At 36.4% G+C, this 25944-nt stretch overlaps 1 protein-coding gene across 3 annotated transcripts in view; it reads right to left on the bottom strand.

Moving 5' to 3' along the window:
* PIK3CB (phosphatidylinositol-4,5-bisphosphate 3-kinase catalytic subunit beta) overlaps positions 1-25944 on the bottom strand; it is a 179187-nt gene that overhangs the window by 50576 nt on the left and 102667 nt on the right. For all 3 annotated transcript variants that reach the window (NM_001206047.2, XM_024988896.2, XM_059884087.1), the window contains 4 exons: positions 21082-21333; positions 19317-19413; positions 16366-16496; positions 13979-14029 (listed from right to left, as the gene is read on the bottom strand). In NM_001206047.2, the coding sequence (NP_001192976.1) occupies positions 13979-14029; positions 16366-16496; positions 19317-19413; positions 21082-21333 (531 nt within the window). The remainder of the gene's footprint in view (positions 1-13978; positions 14030-16365; positions 16497-19316; positions 19414-21081; positions 21334-25944) is intronic.

Genomic DNA, 25944 nt, shown 5'->3' with positions numbered 1-25944 from the left:
AAATGAAATATGACTACATACCTATTGCTACTGCTACTGCTAAGTCACTTCAGTCGTGTCTGACTCTGTGGGACCCCATAGATGGCAGCCCACCAGGCTCCCCCATCCCTGAGATTCTTCAGGCAAGAACACTGGAGTGGGCTGCCATTTCCTTCTCCAATGCATGAAAGTGAAAAGTGAAAGTGAAGTCGCTCAGTCGTGTCCGACTCTTAGTGACCTCATGGACTGCAGCCTACCAGGCTCCTCCGTCCATGGGATTTTCCAGGCAAGAGTATTGGAGTGGGTTGCCTTCGCCTTCTCCTATTAGAATGGCCCAAATCCAAAACACTGACCATATCAAAAGCTGCTAAGGATGTGGAGCTACTCTTATTCAATGCTGATGGGAATGCAAAATACTACAATCACTTAGGAAGACAGTTTGGCAATTTCCTACAAAACTAAACACTCTTAGCAATCCAGTATCACGCTCCTTGGTTATTTATATTTACCAAAAGGAGTCAAAAGCTTATGTCCACACAAAAACCTGCACATGGATGTTTATAGCAGCTTTATTTAAAGTTGCCAAAACTTTGGAAGCAACCAAGATGTTTTTCAATAGGTGAATGGGTAACTGAATGGATAAACTGGAATACACAGAAAGGAAAACTATTTAGCACTGAAAGAATTTAGCTATCATGTCACAAAAAAGACACAGAGAAACCTTAAATGCATATGACTAACAGAAGACAATCGGAAAAGGCTATATGTGAAATGGCTCCAACTACAACATTCTGAAAAAAAGCAAAACTATGGAGACATTAAAAAGATCAGTGGTTGCCAGGGATAGATATGTCATTATGCATGTGTGCATGCATGCTCAGTGTGTCTGACTCTGATACCACATAGATTGTAGCCACCAGGCTCTGTCCACGGAATTTTCTAGGCAAGAATACTGGATTGGGTTGCCAATTCCTCCTCCAGGGAATCTTCCTGTCCCAGGGATGCAACCCACGTCTCCTGCGTCTCTTGCATTGGCAGGTGTTTTGTTTATGACTGCACTACCTTGGAACTCCTATATGTCATTATACATTTGTCCAAACCCACAGAATACACAACAGCAGGAAGGAAATCTAAGGCAAACTATGGCTGTTGAGTGATAATGATATATTAACGTAGATTCTTCCCTAGTAATAATGTACCATTCTGATGAGTGATGCTGATAAAGAGGAGGCCTATATATGTGATATGTGCAGGGGCAGAGATATATGGAAAATCTCTGTTCAGTCCTCCTAAATCTGTTTCTAGTCTAAAACTGCTCTTAGCAAAAATAACCTCTTTTTATACACATGTATCCATACATACACAAACTCTCTATCTCCTCCCATGTATGAATTACAGTGGGTTATATTCAGAGCCTCAATCTAAAAAAGGTATGCTTTATTTCATGAACGTGACTGAGTTTCTTTGAAAAATGATCATGATAAATAATCAGAATTTGAAAATGAAACTCCTACACTTACATATAAAAGTGGAAAGCTGATATTGCAAACAACGAAGAATATAAATTGTTCATGTGAGAGAAAGGCAGACTGCTGTTGAATTAAATAGTGAAAAAAGCTAGCAGACCTACTATAATCTCATGGATCAAAATAAGACTTTACAGACCTGCTACAAGTAAATATCCTGAAGACACAGTAGTAAAGGAAGAAGGAAGAGCAATGAGTTAGCTGTGTAATTTCACTGTGAATGTTTACTGTGTAAATTCACTGTGAATGAAAAGCACAGTACTGAATAAGCCCAAGGTAAAAACAAACAACTACCAGAAATGTTGCAGTAAGCAAAAAAACTAAGAACATTACATTCTTTTACAAAACAATCAGCAATGAAAAATTATATTGCAGTGCAATTGAAGAACTTATACTCATGTTAAGATGCTTGAATTTAAGTTATGATGGGAAAAAAATGAAAATTAACAACCATATTCTCTTAGTTTTTATGTTTATATTTTTCAACTCATATACATATTATGAATTATTGACCAAAATAAAACACATCATATGTATCCTGCCATGAGCATATGAAAAAAGACTATGGCTCTTTCCCCTTGCTCACTGGAGCTAAGGGGTCAGGGGCCTGGAAAATTCATCTGTCATATTCAGAGAGGCTAGAAACTCAAAATGTGTTAGCAATCTGCTATTAAAGGACAGAATTAACTATGCAATGGCCAGACTGGGGACCTGACAAACACACAGCTGAGGATGAGACAGCCCATGCAGTCATGGCTGGTGGGATAGAGAGTGACAAGACAGTTAAATGACTGGGAGATTAATTACAAACAGAGATTGAGCAAATAAGTATGTTAAGGTTGATAGGAATCAAGATTACTCACTGTCAGAAAAGGTAAATTAAAATATATTAAGGCACAGACTAAAAAGAAATCCTGTGGTAGTGAATCCAAATAAGAGGCAGTGATAAGAACTCTCGGTTTTCAGTAGATAGATAAAGCAAAAAAACCATGTCTCAGTGCTTTTTGTTGTCGCTTAGTCACTAAGTCATGTCTGATTCTTCTGCGACCAAATGGAGTGTAGCCAATCAGGCTTCTTTGTCCACTGGATTTCCCAGGCAAGAATACTAGAGTGGACTGTCATTTAGTTCCCCAGGGTATCTTCCTGACCCAGGAATCAAACTTCCATCTCCTATATTGGCAGGTGAGTTCTTCACCACTGAGTCACCAGGGACGCTCAAATATGCAGCCGAACACATACTACCTAGCTTTGTTTCATGAAACGACCTAATGCAATTGCATGGCAAGGACAATGAGAATACTGAGTGCCCAGAATTTGGAATCTAAATAGTTTTGACAAACAAAAGGAATCAGGATTTCTAGGAGGAATGACTGAAATCAAAGTTCAGTTCAGATCAGTTCAGTTCAGTGCAGTCGCTCAGTCATGTCCGACTCTATGTGACCTCATGAATCACAGCACGCCAGGCTCCCTGTCCATCACCAACTCCCGGAGTTCACTCAAACTCACGTCCATCGAGTCTGCGATACCATCCAGCCATCTCATCCTCTGTCGTCCCCTTTTCCTTCTGCCCCCAATCCCTCCTAGCATCAGAGTCTTTCCCAGTGAGTCAACTCTTCACATGAGGTGGCCAAAGGACTGGAGTTTCAGCTTTAGCATCATTCCTTCCAAAGAACACCCAGGACTGATCTCCTTTAGAATGGACTGGTCGGATCTCCTTGCAGTCCATGGGACTCTCAGGAGTCTTCTCCAACACCACACTTCAAAAGCATCAGTTCTTCGGCGCTCAGCTTTCTTCACAGTCCAACTCTCACATCCATACATGACCACAGGAAAAACCATAGCCTTGACTAGATGGACCTTTTTTGGCAAAGTAATGTCTCTGTTTTTTAATATGCTATCTAGGTTGGTCATAACTTTCCTTCCAAGGAGGAAGCATCTTTTAATTTCATGGTTGCAATCACCATCTGTAGTGATTTTGGAACCCCCAAAAATAAAGTGTGACACTGCCACTGTTTCCCCATCTATTTCCCATGAAGTAATGGGACCAGATGCCATGATCTTCGTTTTCTGAATGTTGATCTTTAGGCCAACTTTTTCACTCTCCACTTTCACTTTCATCAAGAGGCTTTTTAGTTCCTCTTCACTTACTGCCATAAGGGTGGTATCATCTGCATATCTGAGGTTATTGATATTTCTCCCGGCAATCTTGATTCCAGCTTGTGTTTCCTCCAGCTCAGCATTTCTCATGATGTACTGTGCATATAAGTTAAATAAGCAAGGTGACAATATACAGCCTTGATGTACTCCTTTTCCTATTTGGAACCAGTCTGTTGCTCATGTCCAGTTCTAACTGTTGCTTCCTGACCTGCATATAGGTTTCTCAAGAGACAAGTCTGGTGGTCTGGTATTCCCATCTCTTTCAGAATTTTCCACAGTTTATTGTGATCCACACAAACAAAGGCTTTGGCATAGTCAAGAAAGCAGAAATAGATGTTTTTCTGGAACTCTTCCTTTTTTGATGATCCAGCGGATGTTGGCAATTTGATCTCTGGTTCCTCTGCCTTTTCTAAAACCAGCTTGAACATCTGGAAGTTCACGGTTCACTTACTGCTGAAGCCTGGCTTGGAGAATTTTGAGCATTACTTTACTAGCGTGTGAGATGAGTGCAATTGTGTGGTAGTTTGAGCATTCTCTGGCATTGCCTTTCTTTGGGATTGGAATGAAAACTGACCTTTTCCAGTCCTGTGGCCACTGCTGAGTTTTCCAAATTTGCTGGCATATTGAGTGCAGCACTTTCATAGCATATTCTTCCAGGATTGGAAATGGCTCCACTGGAATTCCATCACCTCCACTAGCTTTGTTCATAGTGATGCTTTCTAAGGCCCACTGGACTTCACATTCTAGGATGTCTGGCTCTAGGTCAGTGATCACACCATTGTGACTATCTTGGTTCTGAAGATCTTTTTTATACAGTTCTTCTGTGTATTCTTGCCACCTCTTCTTAATATCTTCTGCTTCTGTTAGGTCCATACCATTTCTGTCCTTTATCGAGCCCATCTTTGCATGAAATGTTCCCTTGGTATCTCTAATTCTCTTGAAGAGATCTCTAGTCTTTCCCATTCTGTTGTTTGCCTCTATTTCTTTGCATTGATCGCTGAGGAAGGCTTTCTTATCTCTCCTTGCTATTCTTTGGAACTCTGCATTCAGATGTTGATATCTTTCCTTTGCTCCTTTGCTTTTCGCTTCTCTTCTTTTCACAGCTATTTGTAAGCCCTCCCCAGACAGCCACTTTGCTTTTCTGCATTTCTTTTCCATGGGGATGGTCTTGATCCCTGTCTCCTGTACAATGTCACGAACCTCATTCCATAGTTCATCAGGCACTCTATCAGATCTAGTTCCTTCATCTATTTCTTACTTCCACTGAATAATCATAAGGGATTTGATTTAGGTCATATCTGAATGGTCTAGTGGTTTTCCCTAACTTTCTTCAATTTAAGTCTGAATTTGGCAATAGCAAGTTCATGATCTGAGCCACAGTCAGCTCCTGGTCTTGTTTTTGCTGACTGTATAGAGCTTCTCTGTCTTTGGCTGCAAAGAATATAATCAATCTGATTTTGGTGTTGACCATCTGGTGATGTCCATGAGTAGAGTCTTCTTTTGTGTTGTTGGAAGAGAGTGTTTGCTATGACCAGTGTGTTCTCTTGGCAAAACTCTATTCGCCTTTGCCCTGCTGCATTCTATATTCCAAGGCCAAATTTGCCTGTTATTCTAGGTGTTTCTTGACTTCCTACTTTTGCATTCCAGTCCCCTATAATGAAAAGGACATCTTTTTTGGGTGTTAGTTCTAAAAGGTCTTATAGGTCTTCATAGAACTGTTCAACTTCAGCTTCTTCAGCGTTACTGGTTGGGGAATAGACTTGGATTACTGTGATATTGAATGGTTTGCCTTGGAAAGAAACAGAGATCATTTGGTCGTTTTTGAGATTGTATCCAAGCACTGCTTTTCGGACTCTTCTGTTGACCATGATGGCTACTCCATTTCTTCTAAGGGATTCCTGCCCACAGTAGTAGATGTAATGGTCATCTGAGTTAAATTCCCCCATTCCAGTCCATTTTAGTTCGCTGATTCCTAGAATGTCAATGTTCACTCTTGACATCTCCTGTTTGACCACTTCCAATTTGCCTTGATTCATGGACCTAACACTCCAGGTTCCTCTTCAATATTGCTCTTTACAGCATCAGATGCTTCTATCACCCGTCACATCCACAACTGGGTATTGTTTTTGCTTTGGCTCCATCCCTTCATTCTTTCTGGAATTATTTCTCCACTGATCTCCAGTAGCATATTGGGCACCTACTAACCTGGGGAGTTCCTCTTTCAATATCCTATCATTTTGCCTTTTCATACTGTTCATGGGGTTCTCAAGGCAAGAATACTGAAGTGGTTTGCCATTCCCTTCTCCAGTGGACCACATTCTGTCAGAAAACCAAAGTGGGATAAAGAAATCACCAGATGAGGCTGGAACACTTTCTTGTGCCAGAAAGAAGTAGATGCTCAAAGAATGATGTTGACAGATCAAACAGACACAAGATAGAACTTGAGTTGCCACAGGCAAAATCTGGGTCAAATCTGCACATTAAAATTAACTATGTCATTAAATGAAAAAGAAATCACAAATTCAAACTACTATAATTTTTTTAAGTCAATAAATGGGGGGTGGGGGTGTGAGAAAAACATCTACCCTACAGTATACGTGAACTAACAAACCCAAAAGGAAAATAAATTTGAAAATCACACTTTGGATACCATTGTAATTAATACTGGTTCAGACAATCTGTATTAATAAATACTAAAACAAGTGGGTGAAAGTTAGCTGTGAAACAGTATGTTTCCTAAGTTGCAAAATAAGTCCACAAATTACTCACTTTATTAACTTCGTAGTAGAAAAACCTAGTGGACACTATCCTAACCAAGCAATAATAATTAATATCAACCGTAACAGAAAAACAACAACAACAACAACAACAAAAAGAGCCAAAATGACAAATTGACATTGTTTGCCTGTGAGTAAAACGCAGTAAGGACACATCACCACTTAAATTTGCTCAGTTGTGTCTGACTCTTTGCAACCCCATGGACTGTAGCCCGCCAGGCTCCTCTGTCCGTAGGATTATCCCGACAAGAATACTGGATCGGGTTGCCATTTCCTCCTCCAGAGGATCTTCCCAACCCAGGGATCAAACCGTCCTCTTGTGTGTCTCCTGCATTGGCAGCAGATTCTTTACCACTGAGTTATCAGGGAAGCCCCCACCACTTCAATGTATTCATGCTAAAAATGCATCGCTAGAATCCAATCATGACAAAACATTAGGCAAATCCAAACTGAGTGACATTCTACAAAGTAACTGATCTGTATCCTTAAAAAAAATCAGTCATTAAAGATAAGGAAAGACTGAGGAACTGTTCTAGAATGAAGGAAACTAAAGACACACGTCAAAGAAATACAACAAGTAATCCTGGGTTGAATCCTGGGCCCAAAGAACACTACTGAGACAACTGGCTAAATACGGAATGGAATGTGGGGAACAGACAATAGAACTGTATCAACATTATTTTCGTGATTTTCATGAATTGATTCTGGTTAACTATGAGAATGTCCTCATTTTTAGGAAATATACACTGAAGAATTAAAGGATAAATGGCATAATGCATGCCACTTCATCTCAAATGATTCTGAAAGAAAGGCACACATACACATGGAATGATAGAACAAATATGGCAAAGTGTTAATAGTTGGGGAAGTTGGAGAAAGCTGTACGGGAATTCTTCATATTCTTATCTCAGGTTTTCAGAAAGTCTGAGATTTTTTTTTTAATGTTTGCTCCTTTCTTCCATCAAATGGAGGGCATTAAAGATTCCAAATCATTCTATTAAGAAAACATTCTAGGTAGATCCCCAGAACCTCTGAACTAAAGGCTGAGTCACTATCTGCATTCACAGAAGCCAGTCGTTAAGATTTTGTGCCTGAGATTCAGCAATAAGAAAATAAAACTTTTTAACACACATGTTTTAGATTAGAGCAGGGTTTCTAACCCCCATGCTGTCTCATAGGAGGATGGTCCTGCGCATTGTAGGAAGTTGAGTAGCACCTGAACTCCATTCACTACCTGTCAGAAACAACCTCCAGTGAGCTGAGACAAATAAGAAAACTTCTAGAAGTACTAAATGCCCCACTTGAGGCAAAAAAAAAAGCCGCAGGTTGGGAACTACTGGCTAGGAAGATCAAAAGCTGCCAATTCAAGAATCATAATTCACAAAGATCCCATTTTTTTCTGTTCTACAGATATCCCACAATCTTTGGCAACTATATGTTTTTAAAAATGCAAATAGCTATTAGGCTTAACACTTTCAAAAGAACAGAAGTGCTGTTGAGAAGGATATGAAAAATCAAGAATCCTTTTGCAGTTGGATTTTGCAGGTGGGAATGTAATATGAAACAGTTATTTTAGAAAACAATGGTAGTTCCTCAAAAGATAAAAAACAAAATTACCATATGATCTAGTAATTCTACTTATGGGTACATAGCCAAAAGAACTGACAGCAACATCTCAAAAATATATTTGCACACTCATGTTCATAGCAGTGTTATTCACAATAGCTAAAATGTGGAAGCAAACAAGTGGATAAACAAAATGTACTAAATAAACTGGGTATTAGTGGCACTAGTGGTAAAGAATCTGCTTGCCAATGCAAGAGACGTGGGCTGGATCCCTGGATGGGAAGATCCCGTGGAGGAGGAAATGGCACCCTACTCCAGTGCTCTTGCCTGGAAAATTCCACGGGCAGAGGAGCCTGGCGGGCTGCAATCCATGGGGTCACTTAGAGTCTGACATGATGGAGTGACTGAATATACACACACACATATATATACACACACACACACACAATTCAACAAGTGAACTTACCATGATCTTATTAAAGAATGTAACATGCTCTTGACATATACACGAAGAGAGGATTAAAACAGTGGAACGAGAACATAGTTCTCTCTATTCCTTTCATTCAAAAAGATGAAGTATTTTATGTATTTAAAATACTCAGCAGTAACAGTTCTGGGATATAAAAGAAAGTGCCTAACATAGGAATCCTTTACTGAGAGAAAGCAGATAGGACCAGGGATCAGATCTGCTAAGATTGAAGCGGTAGTGAGAAACACAGTTCCAGGATACATTCCAGCTTAGAATCAGAGGATTCAAGGAATGAGAGGTGGCCAGGGGGAATCATCAGGGAAGTTAGTTGTAACCGATCTGCAGGTGGAGCAGCTGCTATGGTCACATATGCCCCTTGCTCTGTTTGTGCTGAGCTGAAACAGCAATGGGATCAACCCAAAACTGAGGTGAGGAGCAGGGTACTGAGTACTTGGGAGACACTTGATCTCAGAAGGGAGGAAATCTTCACATACAGGAAACTCATTTTCAGCACAGCCTACCCCAAATCCTACAGACACTGAATGCAGGTTACAGTGAATAAGCAAACAACCAGGGAGCCACAACTACAAAAGAGCTAAACTAAGAATCACCAAACACTGAGAAAAGCCAAAATAAGAAGAAAAGACAGATGCCAAAAGAAGAAGCAAGACCACTTTAAAGTTAAAGATTGTTTTATTCCTCAGAGAGAATTAATGTGACAGAATAACCATGAAAAAGGAATAAACAGAAATCTTTTAAAAGATAAAAATCTTTTAAAAGATAAAGAAACAAACTCCAACCTGACTAATCATAAGAAACTGCAAGTTAAAATAATGTGACATCAGTTTATGTTCACTGAATCAATAAATTAAAAGGGTTGGCAGAAATGCAAAAGGATAGAAACTCTCCCACAGTGTATTTTAACTCTTTTAGGTTATGCAACTTGATAGAATTCTTACTTAAAAGGAGACAAACCTTTCAACCTATAATTTTATTTGTATAAATTTATCCTACAAAACACAAACATGTATAAAGACATATGAAACATTTACTGCAACAAAGCTTTAGTAGAGAATAAATGGAAATGAGCAAACATACATCAGTGGAGGTATGAATATTTAATAACTAATTGTATCAGTAATTAATGTCATGAAATATTAACAAGGCTTTCATAAAGAGAGAAGTGGAACTCTTCCTACAAACATTACAAGATCCATAAAATGCATTGCATGAAAAGGAAGAAAATAAAAAGATCTCGAACTTTTAAAAAAATATACAGATATGTACACACAAAGCTAAACTGTTTATACACTTATCTCTAGGAGAGAAAGGTAAGTAGCAGTTAGTAAAAAACTTACATTTTGGTTCCATATAGTTTATTCATTGTACTATGACAAACCTAGACAGTGTATTAAAAAGCAGAGACATTACTTTGCCTACAATGGTACGTACAGTCAAAGCTCTGGTTTTTCCAATAGTCATATTATGGATGTGAGAGCTAAACAATAAAAAGGGCTGAGTGCTAAAGAATTGATGCCTTTGAACTGTGGTGCTGGAGAAGACTTTCGAACGTCTCTTGGACACCAAGGTGATCAAACCAGTCAATCCTAAAGGAAACTGACCCTGAATATTTATTGGAAGGACTGATGCTGAAGCTGAAGTTCCAGTACTTTGGCCACCTGATGTGAAGAGCTGACTCACTGGAAAAGACCCTAATGCTGGGAACAACTGAAGGCAGGAGGAGAAGGGGACGACAGAGGATGAGATGGTTGGATGGCATCACTGACTCGATGGACATGAGTTTTGAGCAAACTCCAAGAGATGGTGAAGGACAGGGAAGTCTGTCGTGCTACAGTCCATGAGGTCGCAAAGAGTCAACGTGACTGAGTGACAAACAACAACTATGTTCCCACTAAAAACAAAAAAATACAGCAAACCTGGACAAGAATATTCATCATCATTAAGCAAAGAACCTCTGATTTATGTAAGACAGCAGTAGATCATAGGAGAAAAAACACAAATTAATTTAGGCTTCTGATATTCAAAGAGCAATATTAAGACTAATAAAGGGTAACTAAAAACAGGCATGAGAATGAAGACAGGTGTATATACATGTTATCTCTTAGACTGCAATTGTATGCTTCCATAATTTCCAGACAAGCTGAAAAGTGTATACTTGTAATAAAATTATTTTATTTCATTAAAGAGAACTACAGTTGACCATTAAACAACATGAGGATTAGGGATGCAGACTCTCAGCACAGTCAAAAACCATGTATAATTTTACAGTTGATACTCTGCATCTGAGGTTCTGTATCCACAAATTCAATCAACTTGAAGGTCACGCGGTACTGTAGTATGTATTTAATGAGAAATCTGTGTGTAAAAGGACCTATGCAGTAACCGTGTTCTTCAAGGGTCAACTGTACTTTGAAAGTATTTGTAGTAGGAGTTACTTGCACTGCAGAGCTATGGACATTTTGGAGAACTCTATAAAAAGCATAAGACAGCCTGGGAAATATCCAAAACAATCTTAAGAAAGAAGAACAAAACTGGAGCAATCACACTCCCTGACTTCAGACTATACTACAAAGCTACAGTAATCAAACAGTATGGTACTGGCACAAAAACAAGACACACAGATCAATGGAAATGAACAGAAAGCCCAGGAATATATCCGTACACTTATTGTCAACTAATCTACAAGAAAGGAGGCAAGAATATACAACAGAGAAAAGACAGTCTCTTCAATAAGTAGCCTTGAGAAAACATGGACAGCTATATGTAAAAGAATGAAATCAGAACATTCTCTAACACTACGTACAAAAATAAACTCAAAATGGTACTATAAAACTCCTAGAGGGAAACATAAGCAAAATACTCTGACATAAATTGCAGCAACATTTTTTAATCTGTCTCCTACAGTAATGGAAACAAAAGCAAAAGTAAACAAATGGGAGCCAGTTAAACTTAACAGCTTATGCACAGTAAAGGAAATCATAAACAAAATGAAAAGAATTTACAGAATGGGAGAAAATATTTACAAACAATGCAACCAACAAGAGATTAATTTCCAAAATATACAAACAGCTTATACAGCTCAATAAAAAAACTACAAACAAAAAAATTTTAAATGTGCAGAACACCTAAATATTAATAGCTGTTTCTCCAAAGAAGACATACAGATAGCCAACAGGCACAAGAAAAGATTCTCAACATTTCTAATTATTAGAGAAATACAAATCAAGACAAAAATGAGGTAGCACTTCACACCAGTCAAAATGGTAATCATCAAAAAGCCTATAATTCATAAATGCTGGAAAGGGTGTAAGGAAAAAAGAACCCTACTACACTGTTGGTGGGAATGTAAACTGCTGCAACCACTATAAAAGACAGTATGGAGGTTCCTTAAAAGACCTAAAAATAGAGTGGCTATATGATCCTACTATTCCAGCCCTGGACATATATCCAGACAAGATGAAAACTCTAACTTAAAAAGATCCCTGCACACCAATGTTCACAGCAGCACTATTTACAATAGCCAAGACATGGAAGCAATGTAAATGTTCACTGACTGATGAATGGATAAAGAAGATGTGGTATGTATACACACATATATACACATCTTACAATGGAATATTAGTCATAAAAGAATGAAGTATTTCCTACTGTATAGCACATGGAACTATTCAATATCCTGTGATAAAACATAATGCAAAAGAATATGTACATATATGTGTAACTGAATCACTATGCTATACAGTAGAAATTACCACAAAATTATAACTATACTTCAATAAAATAACATTTAAAAACAGAATGAAACATTGCCACTTACAGGAAAAGGAATGGACCTAGAGATTATCACACTAACTGAAGTATAATTCACTTAGATTATCACACTAAGTGAAGTTTTATCTACAAAACAGAAATAGATACAAACACCAAAAAACAAACTTTACAGTTACCACAGAAGAAAGTTAAGGGGAATAAACTGGGAGTTTGGAATTAACAGATACACACAACTATATATAAAACATAATAAAGATCTATTGTATAGCAAAGGGAACTATATGCAGTATCTTATAATAATCAATAATGGAAAAGAATCTGAAACATATATATAAACTGAATCACTCTGCTGACATCTGAAACACTGTAAAGCAATTGTACCTCAATTTAAAAAGGGCTTCCTTGGTAGTCCAGTGGTTAAGAATATGCCTGCCCATACAGGCAATACGTGTTCCAATCCCTGGTCTAGGTAGATTCCACATGGCACAGAGCAACTAAGCCCATACATCACCACTACTGAGCCTAGGCTCTAGAGCCCACAAGTAGAACTATTGAAACCCATACGCCCTATAGCCCCTGTTCTGCAACAATGAGAAACCCATGCGCTGCAAGTACAGAGTAGACCCTGCTCATTGCAACTAGAGAAAGGCAGTGCACAGCAAGGAAGACCAGGGCAACCAAAATTTTAAAAACAATTAAAAAAATTTTTTAATTAAAGAAAAAAAGAAGAAGAAAGAGAAATGAAGAAGACACCCTGGGCCAGACGTTTCTCTAACTACAACATTAAATATTGCATTCATTCTGTACAAATAATAAAAGCATATACATTATCTCCATTTGCCTCCTGGCTTCTAACTAATGACCATTCTATATAAAGTGGCATTACTATAGTCACTTGAAAACTATAAACTGATGACATGAAAAGAAAATATCAGATTAAAACTCAGAAAAGTCTTAAGGTTAAAGCAGAAAAAATTATTATTAAAAAATATAGATGGTAGAAATATTACACATATTGTAAACAAAATAATCTATTTTGAAGTCTTTGGGCAGAAACAATGGGAATGTTGTGCGTAGCAGAGACTGCTATTTATCTGTCAATATGCACTGTCCCCTTCTAGCTTTATTAACTATAATCTCTTATTCTTAGCCAAGTACATGACTGTCGGCCAAAGACTACATTTCTCAGTCTCACTTATCGTTAGGTACGGCCTCTAGTCTAACTTTTCCTGTTCCTGCGGTCCGGAAGGTAGTAATGTAGAAAGTTGAAGCACCAATAATAAACGAGATAAAACTACATATTAACATAAAAGATCACCAAAATGCAAGAAACCTGGGTCTCCAGCAGTGCAAAACCTGCCTTAAATATATCTGCTCTATTATGTCAGAGAAGTTAAGAAAATATAACCTCCTCATTCAACTGAATAACATTCAAAAGATGGTATTGTTAATTTATGAAGTGTCAGAGCATCCATCACAGACCAGCTGCTGAACCTGTGCTTGAACCAGCAAAGTGCTTACTAACGAAACACAGACCAACCTGAAACAGCAGCCATTTAACAAAATATTAGCATGTACATACTCATGTACACTCAGACTATTCTTCCATATGAGTATGGTCTTCCATAAGCACATTACCATAAATGACATGAAAGTGAATAATAATAAGCACAACTTTGTAACATAGGCTACTTTAAAACCTTGATACTTACTGATACATTAGCACTATCACTGCTTGCAATCTCAGCTGCTTTTTCAATAATCTGTCAAAAAAAATTGAAAAAATTAAAATTTGGCTCTTGTATTTGTAAAATTATAAGTGTAAATATCTAGACTTGTACATAGACTTATACATCCACATGTACAGAGGCTACATATGATATGGAATTTCTATGGTTTATAACCTAAGCATGAATTTTAAATGCAAAGTGGTATTATCTTGAAACACTTGACAAACTCTTTACTATAAAGGACTATTGACTCCCAGAGTATACTAGGATTCTCTATAGATAAAATAAGCAGTGCCTAGTATATACGAACAAATTTTTAATATAAGTAAATATTTTCTGGTTAAGAAAATGCAAAAGTATGTAATAGTTGGGAAATGGCAACCCACTCCAGTATTCTTGCCTGGAGATTTCCATGAATGCAGGACCCTGGTGGGCTACAGTCCATGGTGTCTCAAAGAGTTGGGAACGATTTAGCAACTAAATGATGTAATATTTACCAAACACAGAATAAGTTTTTATCATTTCTCTCGTTTTCTTCTGAATTAGCAGATAACAAAAGCAGAAGTAATGTCAAGAGAAAACATAAAAATATTTTCTGAATTTAGTAAGTTCAAAAGAGGCTCTGATTCTTGAAAAGATGGGGAACCCACTGTTCTACTGGAAAGGCTCAGCAGGTAAAAAAAACCTGAAAACCCATATCTAGTTACTGAGTTAACTAATTCTCTGCAAATAATTTAATTGCATCCATATGTATAAAGTACACTGGTAATTTCCATCCTATTTCATAAGGTTGTTATGTGATAAAGTTATATCAGTTATTAATATTAAGCAATAATCATAAAAGTAAGTTGAAACATAAAATGTATACAAGTGGGTAAAGCAGAAAACATTAAATAAAAACGTAAGAAATTTTCACTTTTTATATCTGCATTATGTTTTTTAAATGATCATATATGCAATTGTACAATTAAAAGAAAACTAAAAAATATAAATATATTATACACATTTAAAGACTAAACTTTCCATCCTACGTAGATCTTCAAAGACAGACTCTCAAAGGGATCAAAAAGGCAAAAGTACAGTTTAATAACCAGGTGTAGACAATTCTGTTGACAACAATGCTGAAATAGAACATTTAAAAAAACTGGACTTCTCTTAAAATATTAGATTAAAAATACTTAAAATTACACAAGATGTTAGATTTGTAAAACCACTTCAAAAAGCATTTCTTTTGATCCAAAAGAAATTATAAGTGACTGCTGAACATATACAATAACTGAAGACAAAAAAGTCTGAGCTTGGACTATTAACTGTATCACAAGTAGCTATAGCTTATGTATAAATTCCTAATCTAAAGAATAAAGCCACAAAATAAATGCATCAAAACATACCTTCTACCCAGTGTACACTAAAGTATATGGTTCTTGACATATTTGAGATTTCTACTGTAATAATCACAAATTTTAATTTGGTTGTATATTACTGAACAGAAAAAGATTCAAGAAGAAAATGAAAAATTATGTCTATGTGGATAAAATTCAATTAAAATGAAAGTAAAGGAAGAAATATTTGTTGGTACAGAATGTTAAAATACAATTAAGTGTATAATATATTAATTGAAACTGTACTATAGCATAAATGTTTAAAGACAGCTTGGACTCAAATGACTTAAGTAAATACAATAAACTTCTTATTTATTATCTGAGAATTTGCTCAAAGATTTCCTCACAAAGATCAGCATCAATCATACCTGAAACCAAGATGCCAAACCTGAAGATAAAACCTATGACAGCTTAACTCTCTTAGCATGTAAATGCTCACAGCCTAATTTTCAACCTCCACCAGACACTCTCCATATCCCGAAGACATGCAGCTTTTACACTAAAAAGTTATGTTAAGAAACAGAAGCCCTTGCTGTAGCTTTTACAAAATAAGTCCTACTAACACCATATTCAACATAAATAATCTGTTCTTTGCATACCAACTCTAATCATGCTAGTGATTATCTTTAAACTGAACTGACACACTGGCACGTTTCACTGAATATTTCACATGTGTAGAGCTATACATAAATGCACTTATAGCCCTTTTAAATTGGAAAGAACCTCAGAGAACAATTATGATTTCCTCATTTTATAAATAAGCAATCTGAACTCCAGAGATGCCATGTCTCACTTGCTCACTGATAAAGCCAGTACTAAACAGAGCTGGCATCCGGCTCAGTGGTCTTTCCACTGAACCAAGTTATAAATGTATATAACATCTTCAAAGAGAAGCAAACATATCTAGCTTAAGTGATAAAGATACAGAGCCAAGAACTAATAACTGAATTATTTCATACACAGTGCCACGTTAAATAATTAGCTTACCTTATCGAAGGGAGGATAGTAATAAGGTTGTTTTTTATTCTCTGGGAATTTTATGTGCAAAGCTGTTGCATTTTCTGTATATGGATTTGTTTGAACAGTTCCCATTGGATTCAACATTTCTTCAAGTTCATCTAAAATATGCAAATAATTTTGATTCTTAGGAAAATGTTTTGAAAACTAAAACAAAACCTTAATGGATTCCTATCATGAAAATTACCTTAAAAGTGTGTCATCAAGACCACTCTGGTGGTCCAGTGGCTAAGACTCCCTGCTACCAATGCAGGGGGCCCCAGTCTGATCCCTGGTCAGGGAACTAGATGCCGCATGCTGCAACTAAAGATCCTTCACGCCACAATTAAGACCCAGCACAGTCAAATAAATAAATATTTGGAGGGGTTAGAGGGGTGGGGGCTGGAGGACAACAACTGTGTCACCTATGGAAGTTTGATAGATGATATCACTAAGCCTCTAATCTTCTTCATACTTGGCACAAAATTTGAATGTTTATTTAAAAACATCTTTAAAATGAAAAAATTAATAAAAATTAATAGCTACCTCACAACTTTCTTCAAATTTGTTCAAGTATTCTCAATCAACAAATAAAAAAAGGTGGAACTACTTTCACTTGCTCAAAATTAGGTGGTCCATAGGAATTTTTATTATTTCAACAAAATTAATTTCTTAGTCACATATGCTCTGATTTTCATAGTCATCACAGTACCCAAACTGGTAATTTGAGTGTCATCAATGACATTCCTTTTAACAAACCTAATGTTGGTAATATTTCTCTGTAATCTCAAAGCTGCTGATATAAACACCTTCTTTGGTAGCTTCTGAAACATTCCATCCAAGTGGTTCTTCTTCAAGACACTCCTTCATGTTCTCTATCACTCTAAGTATAGTCCATTCACAGATAATGCATGGTAATCAAAAGTCAACATTATCTTAAACTCTGGAGATCATATAACTTTCTCACTTCACAGAGAAGTAAACTGTTGAAGAGACATTAAACTCTGAGGAAACAGAGTTAGCAGTACAAACTAAAGTCTCCCCTCTCCAAACTATTTCTCTCATAACAGATTTTTCGCACATTCTTTTGTACTTTAGTAAGGAAATAAAAGATAAAACTATATTCTGTCCAGTCCTGATGTCCAGGTAGTATGCAAACCCAGAATTGTCTCTCAAAGCTAGAAAATCTTTCCAAAATACTTAAAAGTTTCAGCTCTTTAATCAGTCCTTTGCTTATCAAGTTTAATACTCTCAAATCTCACAGATTCCATTTTGACCTAGATTGAAGGAATTCTCATAATTTCCACACTTCTAAAACTGACTTCTCAGCAAATTAATAATATCCTCTATTTGTGTTATCTACATAATAGTGTTATTTTGTCCTATCAATTGCAACCTATCTAAAGTCCAGTGTAGCAATTTAGTATTATCAGCCCCAAACATATGAAGAGAACACTGCACAAAATATGCTATTTTGCCTTAAAATAGGGAGAAAACTAGAAATTGGTGTTTGTATTTCCTGCTATATGCATAAGGAGTTAACGTGATTATAAACCTTCTAATGAGAAACTATGAACTCTAGATATTAGAGTATTTATAGATCCTGTGTTTCTAGCTTGTACCTACTGGCATAAATGTGAATTCTAGAAACACAACAAGCAGAACAAATATCTCCAACATTTTGTTAGAGATAAATTCAGGTCCATGGGATGACAAGTTAATTGCAAAACTTGTCAATTTTTCTAAAAATATCAGTCAAGTTACTTACTGATTTTGGAGAATGTGTGTGAGTCTAAATTAAAATTTTCAGAAAAGTATACCACTGAATGGAATAATATTTACTCTGAAACTACAGCACCTCTTAAGAAATGTGTAAATGCATACCACTCGCCTATATTTAGGGAATAACGTGGTAAGTGAAAATTAATGGAGGTGTATGCAGGAAAGGGTAGGAATAAAAGAACATACACAAATAAAATACTAGAATGTGAGCAGTTTATAAATATGTCTGTGGATAACTGATTATTCAAATACAGTTTCAAGGGTAGCAACTACTAAGATAGAACATTTAAAAATGTTTGTCACCCACAAAATAATTTTTAAAAGCAAGAAGGTTCACAATTTTATGAAACAGATTAACCAATGATGAAGACGGGGGGAAAAAGCCAGTATTTTAACACAAAATAAAATCTCCAACATTTGGGAAAAGATATAAGAAGAATGGAAAGAGTCAAGTAATCTTTTGCACAAATCCTAGGTTTGAACCAATTATGTTAAGACTGACTTCCCTTTTTCATCCATAAAAAGCCATCTCATCTCTTAACATGAGAATGTAAGCATTTCCTCTAGTTATTATCATGCAGTTTTTAAAAATGAATATTATTGTTTAAAAGTCAGATAAGAGTTATTTCCTTAGTATTTTTTTCCTCCACTGACACATAATTTTAGGAGTACTATTTAAGCCATCTCACAGGAGTACTATTTAAGAAATACAGGCGTATGGAAGATGCTCCTCTCCTAGCTCAAGTTTCAGGCTAAAGCTAACTAAGGAATAAGTGTTTTTACTATCCTTCCAATGTTAGTTAATGTTTCTTCTAGTCTAGAAGTTTAGAACAACTAGCAACAACAGAGGTTGTTATAAAAAGACATTGTTTTTAAGAATTTCTCAGAAACCTATAAAAAATAAAATAGTTAATGTGAGTATACTCATCAAAGTAAATATATTCAGATACAAACCACTTGTAAATATATTTATATTTATATAATATATAATATTTCCCAATATAATCTTTGGGAAAATCTATTTTAGAATAAATAATAAAAATATGAAAAGATGGTTTCTTTACTGGACTGAAAAGAGAGTGAGTGATAAAAACATGTTAACTAGTCCCCACATGCCAAAAATTACTCTTTAACACTAAGGATTAGAATGTAAATCTTACCAGGAAATGAAGACCAGCTGTGTAATATTATATCTCCAGATCTCAACTGTCCTTTAAAGTCAAAAACCATCGTATTTACCCAGGCTACAGGATAATGCTGTTGAGAAAGATACCATTGCATAAATATGCTAAGAATGAACTTTAATGTATGAACAGGCACATGCCTTTTGCTTCAATATTGTTTCTAGAGTTCTAGATGATTTCCCCACAAATCACCCAATATAAAAACAAGATGTACATGGAAAGATGCTCAACATCTTTATAATGGTTTACGAAAATTCTAAAAGCTAATTAATGTCTCTCACAATAGAATATGCAAAAAATAGAACATTTATTCTGCATCTGTTGCAAGTGATGAGGAATTTTTAATAATTCAAGAAAATATGTCTGATATAATGTCAGATTATGTGTCTTAAGAGCTTTCAGTCTACATAAATCTTAATTTGGCAAAAGGCAATGTCTCTAGGTATTGTAGAATTTATTTACATTTCTAAAAAGGAAACATCAAGCTAACAGAACTTTTATGTAGACAATTAGACTAATTAACCTAGTCCCAGGAAATGGATACCCACTGCAGTACTCTTGCCTGGAGAATCCCATGGACAGAGAAGCCTGGAGGGCCACAGTCTATGGGGTCGCAAGAGTCGGACACGACTAAGCACATACAGTGCAGCACAGTACAGAACAGAAAGGCTATAAAAGCTTGAACACTTTGACAAAAAATATGTATCTGTGGAGGAAAAAAATACTAAGGAAATAACTCTTATCTGACTTTTAAACAATAATATTCATTTTTAAAAACTATATGATAAGGCAGGAGGGAGGAGGGTTTAGGATGGGGAACACATGTATACCTGTGGCGGATTCATGTTGATATATGGCAAAACCAATACAATATTGTAAAGTTAAGAAACAAAATAAAATTAAAAAAAAAAAAAAAAGAATATCAACAAAAAACTTGGAAAAAAAAAAACAAAAGAATCAAACAAAAAAAACTACATGATAATAACTACAGGAAATGCTTACATTTTCATGTTAAGAATAAAAGGATACAAATTCTTATAGATAAATATAGTAACCACATTTTTTAATATATAAAATTCATATACCCATCTTCAAAAAAAAAAAAAACCCTTTCCATAAAGTAAGAAGAAAACAAAAAAGACTTGAAAATGTGAAATGGAAGATGAGATCAGGTTCACCATCCTTTATCCACAATTTCAAAGTCTAAGAAACTCTTAAAAAGCAAAGGTTCATTTATAACTCATTTGACAATAAAACATGACCAGAAATGACATGAAGCTAACTGACAGCCTTCATTTGTCTCATTTAGTGTGAATATTCATATATTTCACTTCTAGAACTGATGTGTTTGATTACTGAGTTGTCCCAGACCCTACATGGGGTGTTGAGTGATCTACTATCTTTCTAAAATACATAAAAGTTTGAATTCTTAAATATATTTGACATCTGAAGTTTTAGTTAACCTGTAATATTTTAACTCTCTTCATTCTTAACTATATTTTCTAAAAAGCAAACATTTATAATAGAACACTTATATTTATGATATTTACTAAATTTGCCAAAACAAAAATGAAAACGACATAAGGGAGACTTACTGTCTTTTCAAAAATCAATTCTTAGGGACAAAAATTATATGATATAATTTCATTTATATTAATCCATTATTTTAAAGTTTAAAATTATCCCATTATGTTATTATTATTCCATTATAAAACTTTTTCAGAAATTAGTATATAACTACCACTTTTCCAGATTTCCTGATGGTCTGATACTTAGAGGGATTCATGGTTTTAGTTGATTTCTTAGTTTTCACTTTATCCAAAACTGCATAAACAGCAAAACATAATCGAGTCATTCGTGGCAGGTCACAAGTGTTGATATCAAATTCCAGTGGTTCATTCCAAATATGATCATTCTTCCCTGATATCTCTGAGCTTACGACAGTTTTACACAGGAGTTCGGTACCATGAAAAAGGCCGGCCCTGACATGAACCTGTAATGACGGAGACAAAAACAAACAGAGAGTCATGAATACTGCACCAGTAAAACATATTTGAAGAATGGAGAAACACATACTGGCAGAAGAAGCAGACAAACTCTAGGAAAGTCTATTAGTCCACAGAACCACATGTAATTCACAAAACTGTTAGCTAAAACCTATTTTTCACGTACTAAGCAGACTAGCTAAAACATGTCTCAATGGTGTAAATGGATCTAAAGAAACCAAGACCATAAGTATAAAACCTACTGCTGCTGCTGCTAAGTCGCTTCAGTCATGTCTGACTCTATGCGACCCCATAGATGGCAGCCCAACAGGCCCCGCCGTCCCTGGGATTCTCCAGGCAAGAACACTGGAGTGGGTTGCCATTTCCTTCTCCAATGCATGAAAGTGAAAAGGGAAAGTGAAGTTGCTCAGTCGTGTCTGACTCTTAGCGACCCCATGGACTGCAGCCTACCAGGCTCCTCCATCCATGGGATTTTCCAGGCAAGAGTACTGGAGTGGGGTGCCAACTACTACTATATGCTTATTTCCAATGAATTCATTTACTAAGGGCCTTGTCTTAGTCTTCTGTACAGCTGGGAAGGAAAGGGTGGATAAAACGTCTCCAAAATCTCTACTTACAAATAATTTATGAATCAGTCATTATAAAAGTCAACTTAAAGATATTCTATCCATATTTACGATTATCCTACACACCACTGTCTTTCATTTGTGAAAGACTCGGGTTCAGAGTGATGTAGGACATGTGCAACATGTCCCAGGAAATTTTACTTAGTCATTTACATTGTTTTATAAAACAACATGACATGATTATCTCCAATTTAAAAGTGAGTGGTAAAAGTAGAATGAGTACTAAAACACAGAGCCTAGGACTTTCCTGATGGTCTAGTGATTAGCATTCTTTACCTCTACTGTAGGGAATAAGGGTTCAATTCCTGGTTGGGGAACTAAGGTCCAACATGTCACACAGCACAGCCAAAAGAAGAATTTATACAAAACTCAGCTTTGAGTAAAAACACACATATGGAACTTTCAGAAAGTCTTTGACTTTGGAAAGTCCAAATATTACTATTCAATTAAATACTCACATGGCCAAGTATAGTACAGACTGAAATATACAGAATGACTTTTTCTGAATTGCACTGTCAACACTGTAAATCTATCCAATGAAAGACATGATAAAGAATATATATGTGTAACATTATTTTACCTACTACAGTGATGGTGGCAGGGGTTTTGGTGTGCATCACCCACGGTGTCTCCTTCAGAAGAAACTGCTAAACATCTCTCCATTAAAATAAAAGGATGAACTACAAACACTCGACTAACTAGACTGTTTTTACCTTAAGAGATTCTGGGTATTATAACTGAGCATGTTTGCCTTGCTTTGGATGCTGTCCATATTGCAAGGAGAGAGTAAATCCTGTAGTACACATCAAGTAGTTACATAGGATTTTACTATATAAATATCTACTGCAAATCTTGCTCCTGGCTTTTTAAACTATTAAACATCTCAATTATTTTTTAAGAAGTCATATTTTATATATTCTTTGTGTATATATGAGACTGTGTGTGAGTACAAGGGCATGTGTGGGTAGGGCGAGGCATGCTTACCTCAAACCATTTGTGAAATGAGATTAGGGAAATTATAAATAAAACAAAATATAAATAAACCATATTTTGCATCCTTTGTATGATAGAATGGAAGATAGGAATTTCAGGAAAAAAATGATATTCAGTTCTTACTCTCAGTGACATTAAAGGCTTATGAAACTATCACCTTTTGTATACAGAATATATAGTTTATTCAGAAAAATCATAAGTTTAAAAATAAATATTCTTCAATGTTTTTTTGATAAAGACAAGATACTAAAAATAAACTGCTATGCTTAAAAACATTTGCATCTCTTGGTTTTTGACAATTTTTGAGAAATAAAAATAAATGAGCCCACTATATAAAAAGTACTCAATAAATGTTATTTAATACTTTAAAAACAAAAACAAAAAAAAATGTGGCTATCATTGAATCAACCAACTATTGGCAAAATGCAGATATATGGAAAAAGTGAAAGTGTTACTCTCTCAGTAGAGTCCAACTCTTTGCCACCCTGTGGACTGTAGCTCCATGGGCTCCTCTGTCCATGGACTTCAGAGAGAATACAGGATAGAATACTGGAGAGGAATGCCTAAGTCAGGTGAATATAAAAACTCAAAAAAGAACTCAAGTAGAATGAACTAGAAAAGTTCATTCAGTTACCCTAGCTGTAAACAGCAACAGCCAAGTCTGCTGTGTGTAAAAGAGTAACTATAAAGAATGACTCTAACTTGGGTGTGGTAACAATAAACAAAAAGAGACCCAGCACATTCTGAAGAAAACTGCTGAAATACCAATCACTGTCTAATAGTCAAACTGTGATCATTTAAGACCAAATCATTAGAACTAAGTCTGACTGAGAAATCTCCTAGTAATCCACTAATATAACTGAAGTTCATACATGGTTAAAAATAAACAAGAGGAGAAAAACTTATCTACATTTGAAATGAAAAACTTTGTGCTTTCTGAACTTAGAATCTCCTGATGGTTTTTGTTTTCAGAAAAAGCAGTTAAAAATTATTCTCTAAGTTTACATCATGTGAAATTTTGTCAAAATCGCCACATTTCCTGATGCTTTGTCTGAATCACCATCAGGCTCTGAAAAGTTGAGGATTTTAAAGCACCATCTTGTTTAATTACAATCACACATTTTATTGGCCAACTCAGTAAACTTCTAGACACATTTTCACAAATCCCAGAATATCTGGAGATCAAGAGAAGGCAGGCTTGGTCATGGAAATGACTTTCCACTGTGGTACAGCCAGGATGCGTCAAGCCTACACATAGCCTACATTTCTGAACTCACCAATTAAGAATACTGTGTTGGGGAAGAAATCAAACTTTTTCCCAATATCAACACCTAACTTCGTTTTTGTTCCACTATATGTTCCCTTTTTATTTAAGACAACTGAAAAATGATCAGTAGTCCGAACAGAGCCAAAGCGTTTGACTGTGTGGATCACAATTAACTGTGGAAAATTCTGAGAGATGGGAATACAGACCACCTGACCTGCCTCTTGAGAAACCTGTATGCAGGTCAAGAAGCAAGAGTTAAAACTGGACATGGAACAACAGACTGGTTCCAAATAGGAAAAGGAGTATGTCAAGGCTGTATATTGTCACTCTGCTTATTTAACTTATATACAGAGTACATCATGAGGAAACGCTGGGCTGGAAGAACCACAAGCTGCCATCAAGATTGCCAGGATAAATATCAATAACCTCAGATATGCAGATGGCACCACCCTTATGGCAGAAAGTGAAGAAGAACTAAAGAGCCTCTTGATGAAATTGAAAGAGGAGAGTGAAAAAGTTAGCTTAAAGCTCAACATTCAGAAAACTAATATCATGGCATCTGGTCCCATCACTTTATGCAAATACCTGGGGAATCAATAGATGGGGAATCACCATCTGCAGTGATTTTTGGGGGCTCCAAAATCACTGCAGATGGTGATTGCAGCCATGAAATTAAAAGACACTTACTCCTTAGAAGAAGTTATGACCAACCTAGACAGCATATTAAAAAGCAGAGACATTACTTTGCCAACAAAGAACTAGTCAAGGCTATGGTTCTTCCCGTGGTCATGTATGGATGTGAAAGTTGGACTATAAAGAAAGCTGAGCGGAGAAGAATTGATGCTTTTGAACTGTGGTGTTGGAGCAGACTCTTGAGAGTCTCTTGGACTGCAAGGAGATCCAACGAGTCCATCCTAAAGCAGATCAGTCCTGGGTGTTCATTGGAAGGACTGATGTTGAAGCTGAAACCCCAATACTTGGGCCACCTGATGTGAAGAGCTGACTCATTTGAAAAGACCCTAATGCTGGGAAAGATTGAGGGCAAGAGGAGAAGGGGACGATGGAGGATGAGATGGTTGGATGGCATCACCTACTGGATGAACATGGGTTTGGGTGGACTCCGGGAGTTGGTGATGGACAGGGAGGCCTGGCGCGCTGCGGTCCATGGGGTCGCAGAGAGTCAGACACGACTGAGCGACTGAAGTGAACTGAACTGAACTGAGTCCAAACAGGCTGAAATTCCCACAGTTTCATGAAATACGAGTGTGCGCATGCATGCGCAGTTGTGTCTGACTCTTTGCGACCCCAGGGACTGTTGCCCACCAGGTTCCTGTGTCCATGGAATTTTCTAGGCAAGAATACTGGAATGGGTTGCCATTTCCTTCTCCAGTGTATCTTTCTGACCCAGGAGTCAAACCCACGTCTCCTGTGTCTCTTGCATTGTCTGGTGGATTTTTTACCACTAACGCAGCTGGGAAATCTTCGAGAAGTATGGGTGTGTGTTCAGTCACTTTAGTCATGTCCAACTCTTTGTGACCCCACAGACTTGTAGACTGCCAGGCTCCTCTGTCCATGGAATTTTCCAGGCAAGAATTCTGGAGTGGGTGGCCATTTCCTCCTCCAAGGGATCATCCCAACTTAAGGATCAAACCCTCATCTCCTACAATGCAGAGGATTCTTTACCACTTAGCCACTGGAGAACCACTTAATAA

The sequence above is a fragment of the Bos taurus genome, chromosome 1 (genome assembly GCF_002263795.3).
Source record: "Bos taurus isolate L1 Dominette 01449 registration number 42190680 breed Hereford chromosome 1, ARS-UCD2.0, whole genome shotgun sequence".
NCBI classification, from domain to species: Eukaryota; Metazoa; Chordata; class Mammalia; order Artiodactyla; family Bovidae; genus Bos; species Bos taurus.
This window is presented reverse-complemented; position numbering and strand designations above follow the sequence as displayed.